Source organism: Macaca thibetana, chromosome 7 (genome assembly GCF_024542745.1).
Source record: "Macaca thibetana thibetana isolate TM-01 chromosome 7, ASM2454274v1, whole genome shotgun sequence".
In the NCBI taxonomy this organism is placed as follows: Eukaryota; Metazoa; Chordata; class Mammalia; order Primates; family Cercopithecidae; genus Macaca; species Macaca thibetana.
The window spans coordinates 122,643,281-122,666,185 of NC_065584.1; the positions used below are offsets into that span (position 1 = coordinate 122,643,281).

The 22,905-nt window shown below is 38.5% G+C and overlaps 1 protein-coding gene across 2 annotated transcripts in view; it reads left to right on the top strand.

Moving 5' to 3' along the window:
* The first annotated feature begins 355 nt into the window (after window positions 1-355).
* SPRED1 (sprouty related EVH1 domain containing 1) overlaps window positions 356-22,905 on the top strand; it is a 102,543-nt gene continuing 79,993 nt past the window's right edge. Inside the window, exon 1 of one of the 2 annotated variants that reach the window (XM_050799768.1) lies at window positions 356-908. In XM_050799768.1, the coding sequence (XP_050655725.1) occupies window positions 877-908 (32 nt within the window). In that variant the 5' untranslated portion in view covers window positions 356-876. Of the gene's footprint in view, window positions 909-1,065; window positions 2,598-22,905 lie in introns of those variants that run through there. The other variant, XM_050799769.1, reaches the window with a different exon arrangement.

Consider the following 22,905-nt stretch of genomic DNA (forward strand, 5'->3'; position numbering starts at 1 on the left):
CCTCGCGGCTCCCCTCTCTCGGGCGTGAGGAGCTGGCCCGCTGAGCTGTTGGTGGGCACCGGCTGGTGGGGAACCTGCGGCCGCTCTTGTCCTCTCCCGCCGCTTCTCGGGATCCTGCCCCCCGGACCCGGGCCCGCCCGCTCTTCTCCGGCCGGGTGGGAGCGATCGGCTCGCCTGCCCCTCGCCTCACACGCTCCCCGCCGCCCCCTCCTTCCCCCTGAGGAGGAGTCCCGGCTGGAGCGTGTCTGGAGGAATCTGCCGCCGCGGGGCCCCTAGCCCGGCTCTGCCCGCGCCTGAGGACCGACCCAGGCGCCGCCGAGGGTTGAGGGGCAGCCAGCGGCGAGGCGGGAGATGGTGGGGTGGGCTCCGGCAGGACCGCGCCGCCGCTGCCCGGAGCCTGGGCTCGGCACCCCCCCGCCGGCCCCCACCGAGCGGAGCTCTGCTTCCTCCTCGCCGCATCCCTGAGGGAAGCGCCGCCTCTGCTCCCGAGTTCTCCGCCCGCCGGCTCCTTCCTGGCCGGACCCCGCTGCGCTCCACCCCAGTGGCTGGAGGAGCTGCTCTCCAGTCAGCCTTTGCAGCCCCTCTGTTTTTCCCTTTCCACCGGGCCTCCTCGGATCCCTTGGCTGGGCACTGAGGCGGGGGGAAGAGGCTGGGGTCGCCACGGCGGAGGTTGCTGCCGCCACCCCCCTGTGGGGGTGGCCGGGGTTCCCGGCTGGGGGGGCACCGTTCTGGGTGAGGCATCCACCATGGTGAGGCCCCTGTGCCGCTGCCCCCGCGCCCCCCCGGCCGCCGCTGCCTCCTGCCCCTCGGTGCTGCTGCTGCTCCCCCGCCTGCTGTTGCTCCTCCATCTCCAGATCGGATCACGGTGAGGGAAAGATGAGCGAGGAGACGGCGACTTCTGACAACGAGTAAGCGCCTCATTGATCTCGATTGCTAATCCCCCTCCCCCAATCCGCCCTCGGCTCTCCCCCGGGCCCATCCGAGACTTGGGTGCCGGAAAGCTTGCGACCCTGGAGAGTTCGGTGCATCTTCTGGAGATAGCTGATTTCTTTGGCCATTTTTAGTGGCAGCACTCTTCCCCACCCTCCCACATTTAGTTGCTTTATTTTGGGGAAGGCTATTAAGTGTTGGGAGAGGATGGCAATTGTACGTCCATGAGATGGAATAATGTGGGTGGATGGAAGTGGAGCAGAAACTACCCCTTTGCCTTTTAGAGCCCTGTCCCGTCCATTTTCACTCACATATCAGTCACCCTACCGTCAATATCTATCCTGCTTCCTTTATAGCTGTTTCACTTGGAAACTAATGTGTGGGAGCACCTCCTGCAGCAAACTGCTCTTGAATCTTAATTCGATGAGTCAGTGACTCTTAAATACCGATTAAGCCTTCACCCTCTCCCCCCTCCCCCTTTTAAACTTATGACCTGTAAGATTCTTGTAAAAAATAGGGTTAGGGAAACATTTTTAGAATTTAATAGGATTAAGGACACCTGGAGTGTGGGAGATGTTGAGCTAGAGTTTACCTTTGTGAACATTGAACGTGTCTTCATTAGGAACGGAGGAGAATTTTGAACGCTAATTTTTACCTTTCAGCTATGTGAAAACACGTGATTTACGTTGATTTAACCGAATTTACATTGCTGAATATGTTGGTGATTTCATCAACTTTTAGAGCATTCTGGTTTAAGTTTTTGCTTATTTGGGCTTTCTCCCTGCTTTCCAAACGAAATACTTCGTCTTTTAAATGTTTTGCTTTAACGTTAACAGCTGCATGGAGAAATAATGGTTGGCAACACTTTTCTATTGAGAAGGGATTTAATTCCAAGCGGAATATTAGCATCCGTTTTCTTGTAATTAGGTTCAACTTTTGTTTATCTTTGGAGGGTTGGAAAGAGTTAAGTGAGTTAGGACTTAGTCCTTTGGATGCATGCCTTTAAATACAGTGCATTACTAAAGTCAGACGTTTTTGAAAGAACTTAAAGTCTAGTGCCGAGTCCTGTTTAACGTAAAATAGCTAGAGAAAGGCCAAGCAACATTTCCTCCCCCCTTACTCCCTCCCCACCCCAAAACACACGCTTCTGCTGAGCGGGTCGTAGAAGGAGGTACACTGCTGCAGTGTCAGTGCAGTGTAGAAGCAGAAGTGGCAGCCATGTTCTCTCTCTTTTTGTGAATCGCCCTCATTTGCATAGCACACTCTTCATTCATAAAAAAAATAATTAAACATCCATCACCTTGGACATCTTGAAAGGATTTCCCAAGAAAAAAAATTCGCGACTTGTTTGTCTGTGTGTAGATTTTCGAGTTCAGAAGGTAAGAAGAACGTGAAATTTTAGGTTAAATTTAAAAACACACACACACACAAACAACTACCCCTGTTCTGAGAATGTTGACACAGTTATGTGGGAAATATCAGTTCGGGGAGGTGCTGGGATCACGTGATCGCCTCCATTCATAAAATACCTGGCTGTCCATTCACAGTACAGTACAGTGTCTCCCTGCCTTCTGCAGATTAGATCTACTTTGAGGGAGATCAAGAAGTCTATTTCAGATAATGGTTATTTAGGAGAAAAGCTGCTAAAAACGCTGAACGGAATGACGGTAACTTTTATTGGTATCTTTGAAACAAATAGTTTGGATCAAAAATGTTAAGTTTTCTTTTAGAGATGGGAAAACACTTCTTACCAGTTGAATTTTTTTCTTAAAGCAGTTAATAGCTCCTTGTTTCCTTCTTGTTGCAGCTAATAAAAAAAGCAGATGATGGAATGTGAATTCACACATGTAAAATATATTTTTTCTAAATGGCCGTTTTTTAAATACTTGCCATAAATAACTTGAGAACACAGATTTTTGTGTGTGTGTGTAGTGATAGTGCATTCTACTGCTGTTAAAATAAACTGAGAAAATACTCCCAGTGATTTAATCCCCACGATGTCGATATTTGAAACACCGAATGGTAATCTTCAGTGCGAGAGTTGCTTTAAATATATTTTTTTAAATCCAAATGTACTTAGAATGGGACACCTTGGAAATTACCTCACTCACCCAGACTTTTAAAATCGTTTTTTCACAGATTTATCCTGCTTTATTAATAAATTATTCCCTAGGAGCTTTGTAATACTTTTAAGTTTGGGTAGGGCGATAATAATATTTAGCATAATATTTTGGTTAACTCTTCCTGGGAACAAAATCTTGGGGGTTTTACTTTAAAAAACTCTATTATATTAGAAAATAATGTGTTCTTCTGATAATCAGTTTTACTAGAGCCAGCAATTTTGTTTGCTTGTGCATTAGATAAACCACAGAGTGATCTTATTTGGAATATAGCTTATAATATGGTAATTTGTATCTCATCTTTAATGGGTGAACTAATGTTTTGAAATGGAAATTTATTATTTATAGTCATATATTATGAAGAAAGATATGTATCATGGCAGAAGCCATTAAGGCCTTAGCACAGTTTAAAACTGCCCTGTAACATGGATTTTATTTGGGCCTTACATTATTTTCCCCTTTTCTCTTTTTTAAAGCTATTGCTCATAGGGATTTAATTACAGTAGGGACTATTCTTAGCATTCTTTTGTTTCTTTTTCACCTGATTTCAACCTTCAAGAAAAGTGAAACTAACCAGTTTATTGGGAAACCATTAACCCTTTCTAAATAGCCATTGTGGTAAAATCCAGTAAGGCCTCATTCTGAAATCCTCTAGTACATGCTCTATTATTTGAAATTAAAGTTCTGTATAGAGAAGGGGATAACTCCTAGGCTGACTGTGAGAATATATTTAATCAAGAATTAGTGGGGGATCTGTTATGTGTAAGGATTTGCTTTAATACCAGACCAAATAAGGAAGAAATAAATTAGAATAGAGTAAAGCATTTCTTAGATGGTTTCACATTTATGTTTAAATATCTTACTTTTCAAAAATGGCAAATAAATGTACTCTAGAGCAAAACAGTTTGTGTTATAAATAGTAGAGGAAATAGCCACATAAATGTTTGTTTTGTAGGTAATTTGCCCAGAGATTGTTTAATACTCCAGTCAAATGTTTCCGATAGATACAACTGTACCATATTTTACATTATTAGCCTTCTAAATAGAGTTTTAAACATTTAAAGGCATATTATATAATACTTAGTTTTTGTCCTTCGGTATTGAGTGTATGTAGCACTACATGTCCTTTTGTCAATTTGGCCAAAACATTTGGAGAAGTGAAGTAGCTGAAATAATAAGCATTTTGCTTATTAGGCTCACATTAGCCAGAAACACTTGCTATGTCAGTATTCGGTTTTCTAATAGCAAGTTGGGATTATATTAGATTTTGGAATTAGGTTAATTAGAATTAGAACATGTATGATAAACGTGCTATGTTGTAATCTGAGTTTGAACCATTTTTCCATAAATAGCAAATTTTTGTGGTTATATCATTTAGTGCCTCATTAAAAAATATACCCAGTGGTGAGTTATTTTTGATGATAAGTGTAAATAAACATATGTTCACCCCATACATTTTACATGTGCATATGTGTGTACACACATACACACACATATATATATAAAATTGGAAAACATTTTAGAAATAAATGAAAGCATTAGAAAGCTGTGTATATACATCTAATGTTTGTTTATATAGATGTGATGTATACATAACATAAAAATTTGCTTATTCAGTTGACCAATGTAAAAATCAGTTAAATGACTGCATACTTGCTTCAACTTAATTTCCCTCTGCTTTCTCACTTAAAAGTTTATGATCCTGAATTATATATTTTAAACATATTATGATACCATACCTAGAATTCCTCTCCTTACAAACTTTTGTAAATTCGTCATTTTTCCCCAGAAGACCTTCTCTCTTACCCTCTTTCAACACTCTCTCCCTCTATGTTGCCTCTGTACTTTGTACATATGTATATTAGTTTTAAATTCATATAATATTGTGATTATTTACTTATTTCTATGACCGCTATTCTGTAATCCCCCACTTTTGTTTGTATGCCTAGCACAGTGCTTGATGGCAAATGCTCTACAAATGTGGTTGAATTAATGGAGCCATATTACCTCACTTTTTTTGTTTTCTCTGAATTTGTACATTTGAGATCATTAGCTGTGTTAGAAAAATAGGCTGAAAAAGAGTATGGGAAAAAGAAATTATTACCTGTTTAAGAAGGCTTACCGTATTTTTTTTTAAGAAAAGACCAAAATTGGCCTGATTTTTGACATGTTTTGTTTCTGCAAGTTTGAGAAATAACTTAGATCAGGCTTAAAACTGTCCTAAATGCTGTTGGGATGTTTGGATGTGCTGGGCCTCTGAGTTATGTGGTGTATCTGAAGACCCGTGTTATATCTACAAGAAGGTAGACATTTGTGTCTCTGTCTTTTTTGGCATAGGAAGCCCAACGTTTAGGAATATGTATCTCCAGCTATTTATCAGTTTTAAGTTCTTTAAATTGCTCTCTCTTTCCATGGTTCCACATTAGTGCCAAGGGTGAGGAACTGACTAGGGATAAAGAAGTGAAATTGATCAGGAAAGGGTAAACAGCAGCAGATTCCCTGATTTTATACTGCAGCTGTTGGTGACTGAGAAGTGCCTAAGGGGAAAGTGTAACAATTTAGCCTTTTCTGTTGTATAACTTGAACTTGACTAGTCTTACCCAGTCTGGGGAAATGATTGGTAAAGACAAGCCTGCTTTTCTTCTCCATCTTTCAGTAGGAACTGGAACAACATTAAACATGCCAATTTAAAAAATGCTTCACCCCATGTAAGAGTAGTAGTTTATTTCAGATAATGTACAAAATGATTTCTAAAGTGAATAATAATTTATTTGCAATTCTACCATTAAATAACAGATGTTAACATTTTGGTATACATGGAAACCTTTCTTATGTTGGTGATGAAACATACTCATTTATTAGATTTTTACTGTGTGCCAAGCACTGGCTTTATCAAAGCATTATGTAGTTTATGTAGCTATATATATGTGTTCATTCTCAGTGGAATGGAATTGCACAGTGGGTGCAATTGTAGCTTAATGTGATATTTTCTTAAGTGGTTAAATATTCTGGAATATAATTTTTAGTGGCTACATTATGTTCAGTGTATGATATACATTAGTTTTAATCAGTCCGCTGCTGTTGGGTATCTTAGTTATTTTTGAACAATATTGCATACCATCCTGAGTTCTGTCTTCATCCATATCTCTTACTTTTCCCTCGAGATAGTCTAAGAATGGAGTTAAAAGAGAGACAAATATTTAATTTTATTCTTTCTGCTAAATTGCCCTCTAGAAAATAAGTATTTAGTATATGAGAGTGCTTACACTTTGAAATGTCTGCACAGTTGTCTGATTTTTCTTTGCCAATTTTGAAGGTGGAAAATGAAGTCTTATTTTTTAAATGTGCTTTATGGTAAAATAAAATTGATTTAAAAACGTATTAGGCTGTTTTGGGGTAACTGGAATGTCTTTAAATATTATAAATAGAATTTAAGTGCTCATGTAAAAGCCATTTGTACATCGTTTATTTAACTCTTACCATCTTCTATGCAGTATGGTATAGTCTAAAGAACACTGGACTTGAAATTGGTAGATGCATTTCTTTTGTAGCTATTTTTAATTTATTCTCTAATCATGTACTCTGTAGACCTCAGTTTGCTGATTTGCAAATTAAAGAATTTGGACTAAGCGTCACATGGGCTCTTCCTTTGTTGATGGTGTATGATTTAGACTTTAATTTTATTATATTGTTATTTTTGACATACTTAAACGAAATACTTAAGAGTAGAAGTGGTAGGATGATGAGGTAAAAGCATGCATTTTGAACAGTTAAGATGCAAAATTTGGAAACAATTGGTATATTAATAATCTTTCAAGACTTATGTTGGGCTTAATAGCCATGTATCTTTGATGACACAAAATTTTGTATTACTCGATTTTGTTTTTTATTTATCAATTTTTTAAAGAGGCGGGGTCTTGCAGTGTTGTCCAGGCTGGAGCGCAGTATAGTGGTATGATCATAGCTCCCTGCAGCCTTGAACTGCTGGGCTCAAGTGATCTCCCACCCACACCTCTTGAGTAGCTAGCACGACAGGTGCCCCACTACACCTGGCTAATTGTTAAAATTTTTTGTGGTGATGGGGTTCTGCCCAGGCTGGTCTCAAATTCCTTGGCTCAAGTGATCCTCTTGCCTTGGCCTCCCAAAGGGCTGAGATTACTGGCGTGAGCCACCATGCACAGCCCTCATTTTAAAAAAGAGAAAAATGTATGGCCTCCATCTGTGGATGAATAAGTAAACAAAAGGCTACTGGGCTTAAACACCAACTTGATTAGTTCTACAAGGAATATGCTAACAAGATACCAGTCTTTATGCTTTACTTACAAAAGTAAACCTTTTCACTAGGTCCTTTATACAAATCAATAATCTAACACTAAGGGATAACAGTATATTAGTTTAAGAAGTTAACTCAGGTAATGAATTTTGTTATTCTTTAATGTTTAGATTTATGATAAGTATTGTGTCATAGCTGTATCTCAGAATCCAGAACCAAAATTATTACATATCTGTGAGATTGTTTTTTTGCGGTACTCAGAATGAAAAACAGTTCATTAATAATGAATTTTACGCTAAGGCGTTATGTTGCTATAGACAAACGGTTCTTAAAATTCAGAGTCTTTGTGGGCTTGAAGGAAAATGTGACATTATTCTTACTAATCTCTAACTGAAATATGTTAACATTCATAAATTAAAGGAAATGTTAACAAGCCATGACAGTATTAGAGATACTTGTGACAGCAAATGTATTAGTTTTAGTTTTCATGGCCCCTGTAACAAAGTACTACAAATTGGGTGGCTTAAAAAACAACAAATTTATCCTCTCACAAATACTAAAGGTCCAAAATCAAGGAGTTGGCAGGGCCACGTTCCCTCTAAAACCAGTAGGGGAATTGTTTCTTTTGTCCTCCTTGCTTCTGGTGGTGGTTGGGAATCTTTCACATTCCTGAGCCTGAAGCTGCATAACTCCATGTCTTCATCATCACATAGCGGTGTTCTCCCTGTGTGTGTCTATCTTCATTTGAATGATACCAGTTATTGGATTAGGAGCCCACCCTACTGTAGTATGACCTCATCTTAACTAAGAAGGTCATGGGGCTAGGACTTCAACATGTATTTTGGAGGAGACACAGTTCAACCCATAACACCAATAGAAACTACAGATTTTTTTTTTTTTTTTTTTTTTTTTTTTTTTTTTTTTTTTTGAGACAGAGTCTCGCTCTGTCGCCCAGGCTGGAGTGCAGTGGCCGGATCTCAGCTCACTGCACGCTCCGTCTCCCGGGTTTAGGCCATTCTCCTGCCTCAGCCTCCCAAGTAGCTGGGACTACAGGCGCCTGCCACCTCGCCCAGCTAGTTTTGTGTATTTTTTAGTAGAGACGGGGTTTCACCGTGTTAGCCAAGATGGTCTCGATCTCCTGACCTCGCGATCCGCCCGTCTCGGCCTCCCAAAGTGCTGGGATTACAGGCTTGAGCCACCGCGCCCGGCCCAGATTTTTTTTTTTATAGCACAATTGCTGTTAGCTGTTACAGCTATCTTGAAATACCATTTATAGTCATCACTAATTTGAAATTATTATAGTTATTAAACCTATTGCTAGAGCATATATTTTAAAGTGTTAATAAGGAACCACATTATTACTGTATCAAAATGAAAAATATTTTGGTCCTTATGTCAATATAATTAATTTCTTTTGTAATACTATATATGTTGTTTTAGGCCCCTAATATTGTTCTGAGAAAGGGGTCATAAGCTTTACCAGACTGCCAAAAACATCCATGACCGAAAAGGTTAAAATCTTCTGCAATGGACAGAAGCCCAGAAGCCTGAACCCAAAGATAGAAATATAAAATAGGAAGAGTAAGAAACATGAGGATAAGATGAATAACTTCAACATACAGCTAACAGTTCCAAAAGAATAGAATAGAGGAGAGGAAATACTGCAAAATAGTGGCTGCAGATTTTTAAGAAATAGCAACTCAAACCTCACTCAGTGAATTAAAACAAAACAAAGCCTCACAGTCAAATGGGGTTTAACTTGAGGATGTAAGAATGGATCAACATGAGGAAAGCAGTGCATTTTATCACATTAGAAGATTAATGGAGAGAAATGATATGATCTTAATAAATGCCAGAAATGTCATTTAATCTCTGCCCATAATAAAGTCAATGTTCATAAATATAGAGACAAATTATTTTTCTGCTCTCTAGAATTTTAGGTTTTTAATTTTTCTGATTTAAAACAAGGGTGTGGGATTTACTCGACTTTAGGGTTTTAGTCCAAGAGTTCTAAAATCATAACTGATTTTTTTTTTTATTTCTGAATTAATATATCATTTCTGTTACTCAGATGTAGGATTGACTGGTGAAAATTGCCTTGTGTCTGAAATTTCTGAGTTACCTTGCAAGGTATTTCTTTCTGTGTTTGGAGAGCAAATAATAACCTTTAGTAAATTAAAGAGTAATTGGAATTAAATTTTAGTCTAATATCAGTTTAATAATTTTATGTCTAAATTTTATCTATGTAACAGGAGTCATAATTTGGATAAAGGCCATTATGAACTTGGAATGTGGAATGTAATTCTTTTTCCTGGTAGTATTTAGTGATACCATTGCATGTGATTTAACACATTTTACTTGAGCTGTTCACATGGTTAGGAATTACATTTACAAATACACAGTGTTTTTAAATGACTTCTGTGTATTAGCATCCTGTAGCAGGATTACCAAAAATTTAGATAACATTTAGTGAGTTGTGTCTTTTCTGATGCCACTTTTTCAAAGTTACTGTAACTTTTACCACTTCAGAGTGTTTTATTAACCTCAGCACAGTCATTAAACTTTTTTTTTTTTAACTGTTTTATTGTTTTATTTTTATACTGTGAGATTGGAATTGGGGAGTTCTGGGGTTTCCCCCCTTAATATGTAAAAGCATTATTAAATACTTCAGAATTTTAGTTGCTGGATTATATATATATATATATATATATATTTTTTTTTTTTTTTTTTTGAGACGGAGTCTTGCTCTGTCACCCAGGCTGGAGTGCAGTGGCTGGATCTCAGCTCACTGCAAGCTCCGCCTCCCGGGTTTACGCCATTCTCCTGCCTCAGCCTCCCGAGTAGCTGGGACTACAGGCGCCCGCCACCTCGCCCGACTAGTTTTTTGTATTTTTTAGTAGAGACGGGGTTTCACCGTGTTAGCCGGGATCGTCTCTCGATCTCCTGACCTCGTGATCCGCCCATCTCGGCCTCCCAAAGTGCTGGGATTACAGGCTTGAGCCACCGCGCCCGGCCGGATTATATATATTGACTTTTTACACTTTCAGGATAGATTTGAACAGGGACCATTAGTAACTTTTTCCCAAAGAAATTCAGTTCAGTGGCATTTGAATGAGTGCTTACTAGGCACTTGACTTTTGCCTTAACTTTGGAGATACAAAGATAAGTAAAACTTTAAAATTGCTATCACAGTCTAACAAGGGAAATAGATACTTCTGAAATGTGATGGGTGTTCTGGTTATAAAGTTCTTCAAGGCTCAAGGAGAAAATGATTCTACCTGGGAGTGGATGGCAGGATGGTGACTGTGTGTAAAGGAAGGCTTCAGAAAAGAAGTGGCATTTTAGGAGTCAGCCATAAATGAGAGCATGGAAAGGGGGAAGGGTATTCCAACCAGGAAGAGAGGGGGCAGAAGACAAGCATAGAAAGAAGGCAAAGTTGGAGAAAAGGCAACACCGTTTTGGATACAGTTGTTTGGAGGAGTTGTGAGGGGATAAGGAAAGTGTTAAGGGACCAGATTGTGAGTAGTATAGATTTGTGCTTACCTGTGTATCACCAACTGTGGGGCAAGGGGTGGTTGCTAGGCCTAAAATATGAGACACAAGATGAGCATGGCAGAAGCCCCTGGAAATCAGTTTTTCTTGAAAAGTTGAGGAATATTTATCTGACTGATTAGTAATAAGATGAATTTTGAACAGCGTTCCCATTAATTTTATAGATGAAACACTCAAGAGTTCAAAGAAAATTTGTTCTTTGAGCTACCCTCCCTCTTCACCACAACTGTCTTCAGTCAGTAAGCATACTTAATGAGAGGCACCAGGTGAAGTTTTCATCATGTAGGCAGTGGGGAATCAGTATTTTAAGTGAGGGAATGATAATCCAATTTGTGTAAAGCAGGGCTTGTTAGGACAGTTGATTGGAGGCGGAAGAAAATGAACTTCAGTTGATGAGGAAGATGTAATAAGGCAACAAAACAGAGCTGGGAGAAGAGCATTTGGAACTATTGGGGATTCATATGAGAAAAAATTAAAATGGCCAACGATTATTTGACTGAATGTGAAGGAAGGAGTAGGAAGGTTGTGGGATGACTTGAACATTTTAAATTTAGGCTGCTATAATGCTTTTAAATGAAAGTGGGAATAGAGGTGGACCCGGTTTTTTAAATGGGAAAATAACCCCATAATTTTCATCTTTTTTAGTCTGGGCGCTTACTGGATGTCAAGATAGAAAGTGTCCAACAAGGTGCTTTAACTATAGGTTGAGTTCTCAAAAAGGTTAAGAGCGTAGAGTTATAGTGACATCTTCAGCATACGTAGTAGTTGAGGCCAGTGGAAAATTTCCCATGGAGGATATTAAGTAATAATGGAAAGATGACAGATGAGAAACAGCAGTGTTTTTAAGGGAGAGCAGAAGAAAGAAGAGACACCAAAAGATGGAAGTGGCTTAAGTGGTAGGAGAGCTCTGAGAGGAAAGTATTTTAGAAGCCAAGGGAAAAAGGAGTAGTAAGAAAGTGTTAGATATCGCAGAAAAATTATATTGGTGATTTCTAAGACAAGGATTTAATTGTTAGGATGTCACTGACCTTTGTGGGAGTAATGATGGGGACAGAAATCAGGTTTTGCTATAGGTTAAGGGTGTCCAATCTTTTGGCTTCCCTGGTCTGCTTTGGAAGAAGAATTGTCTTGGGCCACCCATGAAATTCACTAACACTAAAGGTAGCGGATGAGCTAGAAAAACTCAATGTTATAAGAAAGTGTACAGATTTGGGTTGGGCTGCATTCATAGCCGTCCTGCATGCGGCCCATGGGCCGTGGGTTGGATGAGCTTGCTGTAGATTAAAGAGAAAGTAAGAGCTGGAGCAGAGAAGTCACAGAGTGGATGCAGTCATTTAGGGCAAAGTTAGTAGTTGAAGTTATTTGTTAACTGATGTCAGTAGTGGAGAGGAAGAGAAAGAAAGACTTCAGGAATGGTGTAATTGATGGAGCAAGGCCTAGCACAGCCTATCAAATTGTTTTACTGGTAGTCAGACACTGTTAGGTTTAATCCTTGTAGAGATCATATGAGCTGAGTATCCATAGTCTACAGATGAAGATATCTGAGACTCATGAAAGGTTTAGTAATTTGCCATGGCCACACAAGAGAGTAAAGTGGTAGAACTGAGATTCAAATTGCACAGTATTTATACCACACTGTATGTTATATACTTTATTGACAGACTAGATTTTAAAGAAAAAATTAGCTTGAATTGGTAGATTGACACATAGAATTGACAGCTGTTTTGAAGAACTGAAAGTTTTGGTAAAGTTAAAGAGCATGTAGAGTGTAAATGGGGAAAATGGAAAGACACAGATTTTGATCATAGAACAATGGCTCCAGAGTGATGACATGTAAGGGAAGATTAAAGTAGAAACAGGGATGAAGGTTGTTGGAGAGGCCAGGATCTGCTAAATTTCTTTTTTTTTTTTTTTTAAGAAGTAAACAATATGGATGTTTGGATAGCTTAGGGTGGTATCAGGAGATGAGGTGGAGAGAAATCCTAAGCCAGTGCCAGTGTATTTAATGAGTGTGGGCTGAGTGACTTAGAGTGCTAGTATCACTGTTGCCACCTCCCTCTGCAATCAAAAGAGACAGGGGTAAGGATTTTGGAGTTGGAGGTTGAAGAAAAGCGTATTGGGGAAGAGGATAAGGAAAGGGAAGGGTTTAGCTGGGAAGATTTGAGAGTATTAGCAATGATAGGATGTCATGTAATAATGGTCCTATCAGGAACGAGTGATTCTGAGAATTAGGAAGCAGAGGGGAAGAGAGACATGTAAATAAACTATTCAAATTAAGGTCTTGTTAAGAACTTTACGTTTTTATGAGAGGCAAACCAAGATGTTGACTGTATCAGCAGGGTTTTATCCACATAAATTATATTGTCATTTAGGGGATTTTGTAGCCTTTGGGTACTCCATTCTTAATGTGGTTAGAGAAGTCCTTTCAAATAAAAATTTACTAATTTAAATTTTACGGTTAACCTGTTGTTCACAACTAACATAATCCTGGGGTTACTGCTGACTGTAGCATTAAGACATTGGCAAATAACATAACCTGTCTTTGTGCTTGCTTTTTCATCTATAAAGCCAGGATAATATGCCCCTGCTTCAGAGGGATACAACCTCTGAATGTAACCTCTCTCCCTACAAGAACATCTTTGATTAGAGATAAAAGAATATTAAACAGAACTTTTAGTTCTTGAGAAGGAAAGTACTCTGTTTATAAAATAATCAGTGTTCATTTTCATTTAGCCTGAAGGTGGGGTTGCTTTTTAAAAAGGATTATTAACCTGCTTAGAAAAATTGTGTTTCATTTTAAATGTTAGAAAGCAACTTTTCAGAAAAACTTAAAATCTAAACATTCCAAAATCAGAAAAATAATTTATATTGTGAAAATTTTCTTCCATGTTCTGGGCAAAGACTGAAGAGGAAGATGTAACCAGTCTTGAGTAGGTTAATAAGAGAAACAACTAGCTCTAGCTAGTTTTTTGTTTAATTTTTAATACAACTATTTAGTTATAAAAGGAGTATATTTCTAGAACTTATTAAAATAATTTTAATACCTGAGCACAGTTTGGAAGTCTAACTAGATTTGGTGTCTTGCCATCATTTTTAATGGAAAAAAAAATCTTTCTTACAGTTCAGTCCAGGAACTTTTTCAAATGTTGTTGTACGGCAAGCAGAAATCTATTTTTGTGGGAGAGAATGGGAGAGGAAGATTTTTCAGCTTAGGGAAATTATTAAATTATTAAAGGTTTAGAATTTAATTTTTTTGCAACTGTAATTAAACTAAGATTCCTACTAGATGGATGCACTAGTTCTGCCACCTAGAAATTCATTGTTCTTGATTTAGTCTGTTAACTTTAATTTGGACAGCTGATGGTCTGTAAGCTCATGTTTAGTTAAGTTTTATGGTCATTAACAACTAAAGCAAAAATACATTTACATTTTGCTTTAGCCTGATGTTTAGTCCTAGTATTCTGAAAAAACTGTGTAATTTGTTAATTCAAAAATAATTGCCTTGGACACATAATCACAAACTTGGTTTAGGAATGAGTTATGTGTGAATCAAAATCTTAAATGAGCATAAATCAGGAACCTAAAAATATGATGAAGAATGCACCTACTTTTTCTTTTGCTGAAGGTTATTGGATCCAAAAATGAAACTTAATTAACTTAGTGACAGTTAAGAACATCTAACAGCCCCAAATGATGTATCAAATTAGGGCCAGGCACCGTGGCTGATGCCTGTAATCCTAGCACTTTAGGAGGCTGAGGTGGGCAGGTTGCCTGTGCTCAGGAGATGGAGACCAGCCTGGGCAACATGGCAAAACCCTTTCTCTACTGAAAATACAAAAAATTAGCCAGGCGTGGTGGCGCATGCCTGTAGTCCCAGCTGCTCAGGAGGCTGAGGCATGAGAAACACCTGAACCCGGGAAGCTGAGGTTGCAGTAAGCCAAGATCGTGCCACTGCACTCCAGTCTGGGCAACAGAGTGAGACTCTGTCTCCAAAATAACTAACTAACTAACTAACTAAACTAAAGTAAAATAAATCAGAATATTCTTCAACTTTGTACTATCATTTTTAAAGAGAAGAAAGTGGCGAGAGATGAATGAGACAGACTAGCTTCTAGCCACCTTAGTTTTCCTTAGCAGTGTTTCCTGGTCTCGATACTTGAAGAGCAAGCAAACTTAGCTTCTAAGTGAGCCAAAAAGAAAAAGAAATTATCGGATGTTGTATAGACTCTACTGCTTTTGAGTTTGAACTGTGTTTTGTGTACTAGGCCCTAGCATATAGCATATAAGAAGGATAATTTGACTTACAATTACTGGCTAATATCAGATCATCCAATTTTTGCATTTAACCTATCTCAGATTTAGTCAGGTGGTATAAGGAAAAGAATGAAAGTAAGCTAAAACCCTTTAGGAAGACAATGAGCAATAATTACATCAAAAGAAATCAACTAAAAACCCAGCGTAGCTTTCAATTGCATCTAGTTCCATACACATTTTTGCTTGTGTACATACGCATATTATTTACCTGATTAAGTATATCACCTGATATACTTAATATAAAGATTTAGGCATATGTATAGTCTTTAAATAATCATTTTAGTACCTGTAATATTTCACAGTTTTACCAAAAGTTTACCTACTTGTTATCTCTTTAAAGAACACTTTAGGTTTCTAGCTCTTTGCTATTACAAATAACATTTTTAATAAGCATCATTTTGCATGTAAATATTTTCTTCTGTTTAATTTCTTAAGATAAATTTACAGGAGTGGGATAACTGTGTCAAAGAGTACAAGTGGTTTTATAAAATTCTTAGTATCAATTACCACTTCTGAAAATTCACATTTTTTTCTATTGTAGATTATTTGTAATGATATTTGTTCTCAAATTTCTTAGATTCCATTTTTGTTCTTTGGTACCTTGTGGTTTTATGTAGCTCTCAGTACATAATTAAATGAGCTCGTATCTAACAGCATTGGCCTAAAATCATTTGATGCATTTAGTCTGCATAACAACCATTTAAGTGTTTGTTATATTGTTACTACTACAAGTTATAAAGCCGAGGAAACTGAGGTGCGGGAAAGTTAAATGACTTGGCAAAGTTTACATACTTGGTGAAGTCTTACGATTCCAGAGCCTATGCTCTAAAACAATGGTTTTTAGACTTTTTGACTGCGTCACAGTAACAAGTACATTCTGCATTTTGACATTAGCAGTGTTCATACACACACGTATGCCCATAGGATATACTTATGAAAAGATGTAGTGTTTAAAAAGCTTTCCATCTTTTCCTAATACAAATAATTAAAAACATTTCATATTGGGAAAACAACTGTCCCAGTGATTAGAATTCAGTGTTCACATAAATCTGAGTTAGTTTACTAGATTTAGAAATAATTATATACTTATAAAAGATTGATTTGCAATACATTGCCATATCATTTGGAGCACTTCAGTGAAGACATCTGAAAAAGCAATGATGTAATAACATTTGCTATCTCTTCTCTAGCCACAGCAATTCAATTCTGAATTCTTCTGCAATCTCTCACAGCTCAGCCTTGAAACCCACTCTTGTGAGTGTCCTATGCGTTTTAGTATTATCTCTTATTTTCATGAAATAAGCTAAACATAAATGTGAATCTTCACTACCAACAAGGAGATACATCCTTAGAGGAGAACGACATCCCAAATCACAGTAGTTTAGAGCAGGGACTTTTTCAATGACAGTGGGTCTCCATCAGCATTATCTTTTCATGTAGAATGGAATAGAGTACCAAAGTCAGCCTGTGTGCTGTTACAGTAAATCCTGTTGTTTTGTGAAAAGTTATGTGTGTGCATGATACACTTGCCCTAGTGACTACCAATCATCCCCAAACAAATTCACAAGGATGTTGAGACCATGTAGGGGGCGGGGGAATAGACTAAACATTTAAAAGTAACCAGAGTGTAGTAAACGATAAATCATCATACAGGACCTATCATTTAAAAAGATACTGTTAATACTCTGTCTGTTATTTGAGCATACTTTCCTTATTGCTTTATGTTAATGAAAGTAAGGTAATTAAAAGATTTTTCACAGGCTGTGTTAAAAGTTTATGGCTTCAGTCTCTTAACCTTGTTTTCTAAGTTTTTAAGTTTTTACTGTTGGTTCCTTAATAGTAACCGTATCATCTTAGTTGGAGAGGGATTCCTGTCTACCTTAGTACATTTTCAGTCTTTGAAATCATCAGATTATAAAGGAGTTGTAGAAACAGAAATCATATTTATAGTACTAACCTTTTTTTTTTTTTTTTTTTTTTTTGAGACGGAGTCTGGCTCTGTAGCCCAGGCTGGAGTGCAGTGGCACGATCTCGGCTACTGCAAGCTCCCGCCTCCCAGGTTCACGCCATTCCCCTGCCTCAGCCTCCCGAGTAGCTGGGACGAAGGCACCCGCCACCATGCCCGGCTAATTTTTCTTGTATTTTTAGTAGAGACGGGGTTTCACCGTGTGTTAGCCAGGATGGTCTGGATCTCCTGACCTTGTGATCCGCCCACCTGGGCCTCCCAAAGTGCTGGGATTCCAGGTGTGAGCCACTGTGCCAGGCCGGTATTTTTAAGAGACAGGGTCTCTCACTTTGTTACACAGGCTGGAGTGCAGTGGCACAATCACAGCACACTAACCTTGAACTGTTGGGCTCAAGTGATTCATCTGTCTCAGCCTCCTGAGTAGCTTGGACTACAGGTGCCTGCCGCCATGCCCAGCTAATTTTTAAATGTTTTGTAGAGACAGGGTCTTGATTTGTTGGCCGGCCAGGCTGGTCTGAACTCCTGAGCTCAAGTGGTCCTCCCACTTCAGCCTCCCAAAGTGCTGAGATCACAGGTGTGAGCCACCATGCCTACTAGCATTTAATTCACTGTCTCTCACAGTTTTTTCCAAATGTTTGTTACTTTACTAAAAGATACTACCTTTGTTATCTGCTAAAATTTTTACTTCCATTTTCTGCCAGTTGGACTTTATTAGAATTATTTGAGAATCTAAAGCAGTGAGTACAATAGAACATTCTGTGATGATGGAGACATTCTGTTTGTGGTATCCAGTATGGTAGCTACTATATAGTTATTTGGCTGTACTCGAAGTGGGTTTGAGTGACTGAGGAGCTAAATTTTAAATTTTATTTAATTTATATAGCCACAAGTGGCTAGCGATGACTACTGTATTGGATGGCACAAATCTGGAGCACTTTTTTTTTTTTTTTGAGACAGAGTCTTGCTCTGTCTCCCAGGCTGGAGTGCAGTAGCGCGATCTTGGCTTACTGCAACCCCTGCGTGCCAGATTCAAGTGATTCTTCTGTCTCAGGCTCCGGAGTAGCTGGGATTAAAGACGTGTGCCACCATGCCCGGCTAATTTTGTATTTTTAACAGAGACAGGGTTTTACCATGTTGGCCACGCTGTCACGAACTCCCAACCTCAGGTGATCCGCCTGCTTCGGCCTCCCAAAGTGCTGGGATTACAGGTGTGAGCCACCATGCCCGGCCCAAATCTGGAGCATTTCTGTTCCTTCAAGCCCAACATGTTTTTTGAAAACTATGACATGTTCTCCATTCACCCTGTTGAAGAAAGTTTCTAATTTTCTTTTCATAGAGAGGTAACTTGAGGTAGCATAGCTTTTTCCAAAATGTGGAATTTGCCACTGGTATGTAAGATAATTTTAGATGTTTCATAGACGTGGCATTTATATTAGTCTGTTCTCACTGCTATAAAGAACCATCTGAGATGGGTAATTATTAAGAAGAGAGGTTTAATTAACTCAGTTCTGTAGGCTACACAGGAAGCTTGGCTGGGAGGCCTCAGGAAACTTACAATCATGGTGGCAGAGAAGGGGAAGCAAGCATTACTAAGGCAGAGCAGGAGAGAGAGTGAGCCAAGTGGGAAGTGCTACCCACTTTCAAAAAACTAGATCTCATGAGAACCCTGTCACAAGAACAGCAAGGGGGTAGTCTGCCCCTATGATTCAGTCACCTCCCACCAGGCGCCTCTTTCAACACATGGGAATTACATACTCAACCTGAGATTTCAGTGGGACACAGAGCCAAACCAAATCAGCATTAAATTAAATTTAGAAGTTACTCCTTTCTTAATACTAGTTGAATTTTAAATTTAAAAATGTATGTATGTATATATACTAATTAGTATACTAATCTTCATATATAAGCTTTTGTACATAGTCTGTCAAATTGAGTGAAATGTTTTCTTTAAACATTTCTTGTTGATACCTTTGAGGTCGTTCTTTATAAAGCCAATCTTTATGATCTGCTAGATGAACCATAGATTGTCGTTTGTTCGTTTTGCTTTATTTTACCTTGTAGACACTGGGTTTTAAAAGATAAATATTATATAAAAATGTTTCTTCTGGTGATATGAGAATTTACTTAATAATTATTTAGTGGCAAAGTATTAGACCCAGTAATAGATACCTAATTATCCATATATCATGCCAAAGTGGGATATTATCTAAATGTCAGATGTTAAAGTGTTTAGATTCTATGAAAATAGTGTTTAGACCTGTTTCAGTAAGGAAATGTCTTTTAATTCAAAGTCATGTGTATGCTACATATTTTAGTGGTAATTAAATGTTTCAGTGCAGCAGACCCTGAAGGATCAATCATACATGTGCATTGGAATGCTGGGCTAATAGAAACAGCCAAACAGATGGAGATCAGGATGTTGCAGCATTTCTTATTAGTCACATTTAGTCCATCTCCTGGATTTTACATTGCTCTTAGGTTTGGCAGTCATTAATGTTGATATTGAATGAAATAGATACAACATACATTTATTGAGCATTTATTATATGTTAGAGAAAGGATAGGAACTAACGTTTTTGAAGCTTATGTGTTCCAGGTGTTTGGACAATAGGCTTTGGAGATGAATAAAATCTAGATCTTTCCATCATGCAGTTCTCAATCTAATATTAGAAGTAAATGATTGATTGGTTCTTTGATAAAAAAGAACTTAGAGATACTGATTCCCTGCTAGGGGAAATACATTTTTCCCAGTAGAGTGAGGAGAAACTGCTGAAAATAAAAATGATTTCATTAACAAAATTTACATTTGTATTTTAGATTTGGGGAGTACATGTGCAGGTTTGCTACAAAGGCATATATCATGATGCAGAGGTTTGGGGTATGACTGAACCTGTCGCCCAGGTAATAAGCATAGTACCCAATGGTTTTTCAGCCCTTACTTCCCTTCCTCCCTCCTGCCGTATAGTAGTCCCCAGTGTCTATTGTTGCCATCTTTATGTCCAGGAGTGCCCAATGTTTAGCTCTCCCTTGTAAGAACAGTGGTATTTGGTTTTCTGTTCCTGCCTTAATTCACTTAGGATAAAGGCCTCCAGCTGCATACATGTCACTGCAAAGGACATGATTTTGTTCTTCTTTGTGGCTGCATAGTATTCCACGGTACATATGTACCACATTTCTTTATCTAGCCCTCTGTTAATGGGCATCTGGGTTGATTCCATGTCTTTGCGTCAGTGATCATATGAATGCATGTGTCTTTTTGGTAGAACGGTTTATTTTCTTTTGGATATATACCCAATAATGGGATTGCAGGGTCGAATGGTAGTTCTTTTTTTTTTTTGTTATGAGATGAAGTCATGCTCCGTTGCCAAGGCTGGAGTGCAGTGGTGCAATCTTGGCTCACTACAACTTCTGCTTCTCAGGTTCAAGCCATTTTACTGCCTCGGCCTCCCGAGTAGTAGGGATTACAGGCACCCTCCACCGCGCCTGGCTAATTTTTGTATTTTTGCTAGAGACGGGTTTCACCATGTTGTCTAGGCTGGTCTCGAACTCCTGACCTCGGGTGATCTGCCTGCCTCGGCCTCCCAAAGTGCTGGGATTACAGGCGTGAGCCACCGTGCGCGACCTCGAGTGGTAGTTTGGTTTTAAGTTATTTGAGAAATCTCCAAACTGCTCTCCACAGCAGCTGAACTAATTTACTTTCCCAGCATTGTGTAAGTGTTCCTTTTTCTTTGCAACCTTGCCAGCATCTGTTATTTTTTAACTTTTTAATAATAGCCATTCTGACTGGTGTGAGATGGCATATCTCATTGTGATTTTGTTTTGCATTTCTCTGATGATTAGTGATATGGAGCATTTTTCTTTAGGTTTGTTGGCTGCTTGTATGTCTTCTTTTGAGCAGTGTCTGTTTATGTCTTTTGCCCTTTTTAAAATGAGGTTATTTGTTTTTCCTTGTTCAGTTATTTAAGTTTCTCATAGATTCTGGATATTACATCTTTCTTGGATGCATAGTTTGTGAATATTTTCTCCCATTCTGTGGGTTTACTCTGTTGATAGTTTCTTTTGCTGTGCAGAAGCTGTCAGTTTAATTAGGTCCTACTTGTCAATTTTTTTGTTACAGTTGCTTTGGAGGACTTAGTCCTAAATTCTTTTCCAAGGCCCCTGAATGGTGATTTCTAGGTTTCCTTCTACGATTCTTTTTTTTTTTTTTTTTTTTCTTTTTTTTTGAGACGGAGTCTCGCTCTGTCGCCCAGGCTGGAGTGCAGTGGCCGGATCTCAGCTCACTGCAAGCTCCGCCCCCCGGGTTTACGCCATTCTCCTGCCTCAGCCTCCCGAGTAGCTGGGACTACAGGCGCCCGCCACCTCGCCCGGCTAGTTTTTTGTATTTTTTTTTTTTTTAGTAGAGACGGGGTTTCATCGTGTTAGCCAGGGTGGTCTTGATCTCCTGACCTCGTGATCCACCCGTCTCGGCCTCCCAAAGTGCTGGGATTACAGGCTTGAGCCACCGCACCCGGCCTCTTCTACGATTCTTATAGTTTGTGGTGTTACATTTAAATCTTTAATCCATCTTGAGTTAATTTTTGTATATGGCTGGGATAGCTGGCTAGCCATATGCAGAAGAATGAAACTGGACCCCTACCTTTCACCATATGTAAATTACCTCATTTTGAAGAAGCATCTTTATGTGTTATACTTTATAGTTCAGTAGTAGTCTTGTGATCTAAGTAGCTACAGTCTTAACTGTTTTTGATTCACTTTGAAGTTTGTATGGCATGATAGATTGTGTAAGAAGGATTAAAGATTTGTCTGTTAACAACATAGAACTCAGGATCAAATGAATATCATGAACTTAGTTTTTAACCTTAGCCTTAATTTTTATTTTTATGTATTATAAATATATATATATGAATAATAGTTTTTTTCCTATAGGATGTGTAGGACTTCAGTGTTTTTTAAAAAATTATTCCCTTCACTAGCAAGAGCTTGAAAATGGATAATTTGTAGCTAAATGATAATTAGCCCAGTTGGGTCTGGCCTAAGATGTATGAGATGTGTCATTCTAAATCTATAAATGGCCCAAACAGCCCAGATATCTGATTGGAAGATGAAGGGAGGATTTTATGTGAAGAACACGGTTGTAGTTCCCGACTCCTTAAATAACTTGACATGAACCTACTGAACTGTGTTTATTTCTCCCTTTCCCTTCAGTTATTTATATTAAAAACTTGCTAAGACAAGTAATGACAGACAAGCATGCTGAAATAATCCTGTCACTACTTCTGTTTTGACAACCTAATCTTGAGAACTTTTTCACTATCACATATTAAAGAGTTATTCAAAGATATGTGGCCATTATTGGTAATTATGAGCGAGTCCTCCTCCTGTTGCTGTGTTTATTCAGAAAATTCTTATGCTTACAGTCTACTTTAAGATCACAGTGACAGGGAGACAGGATTCATTGTTAAATGGTCAGATTGCATTTTTAGAAAAAGTTTTTCCCTTTAGAGTAGAAATTTAAGCACCCTTCGATACCCTTGGTTTAGAATAAAAATTCTACATGTAGGACCAGTTAACAATTCTGGTTCTTCCCACAGACTGGAAGGTGTATTGGGGGAAACTGCCAACAGGAAGTGTCAGGCATCTTGCAGCACCAGAGTCGGAAATGATAATGAAAGCTGCTAACATTTGTATATTACTTTAGAATTTACAGAGCACCTTTAAGTGCGTTATCTCATGAGATTCTCAAAGCAGTT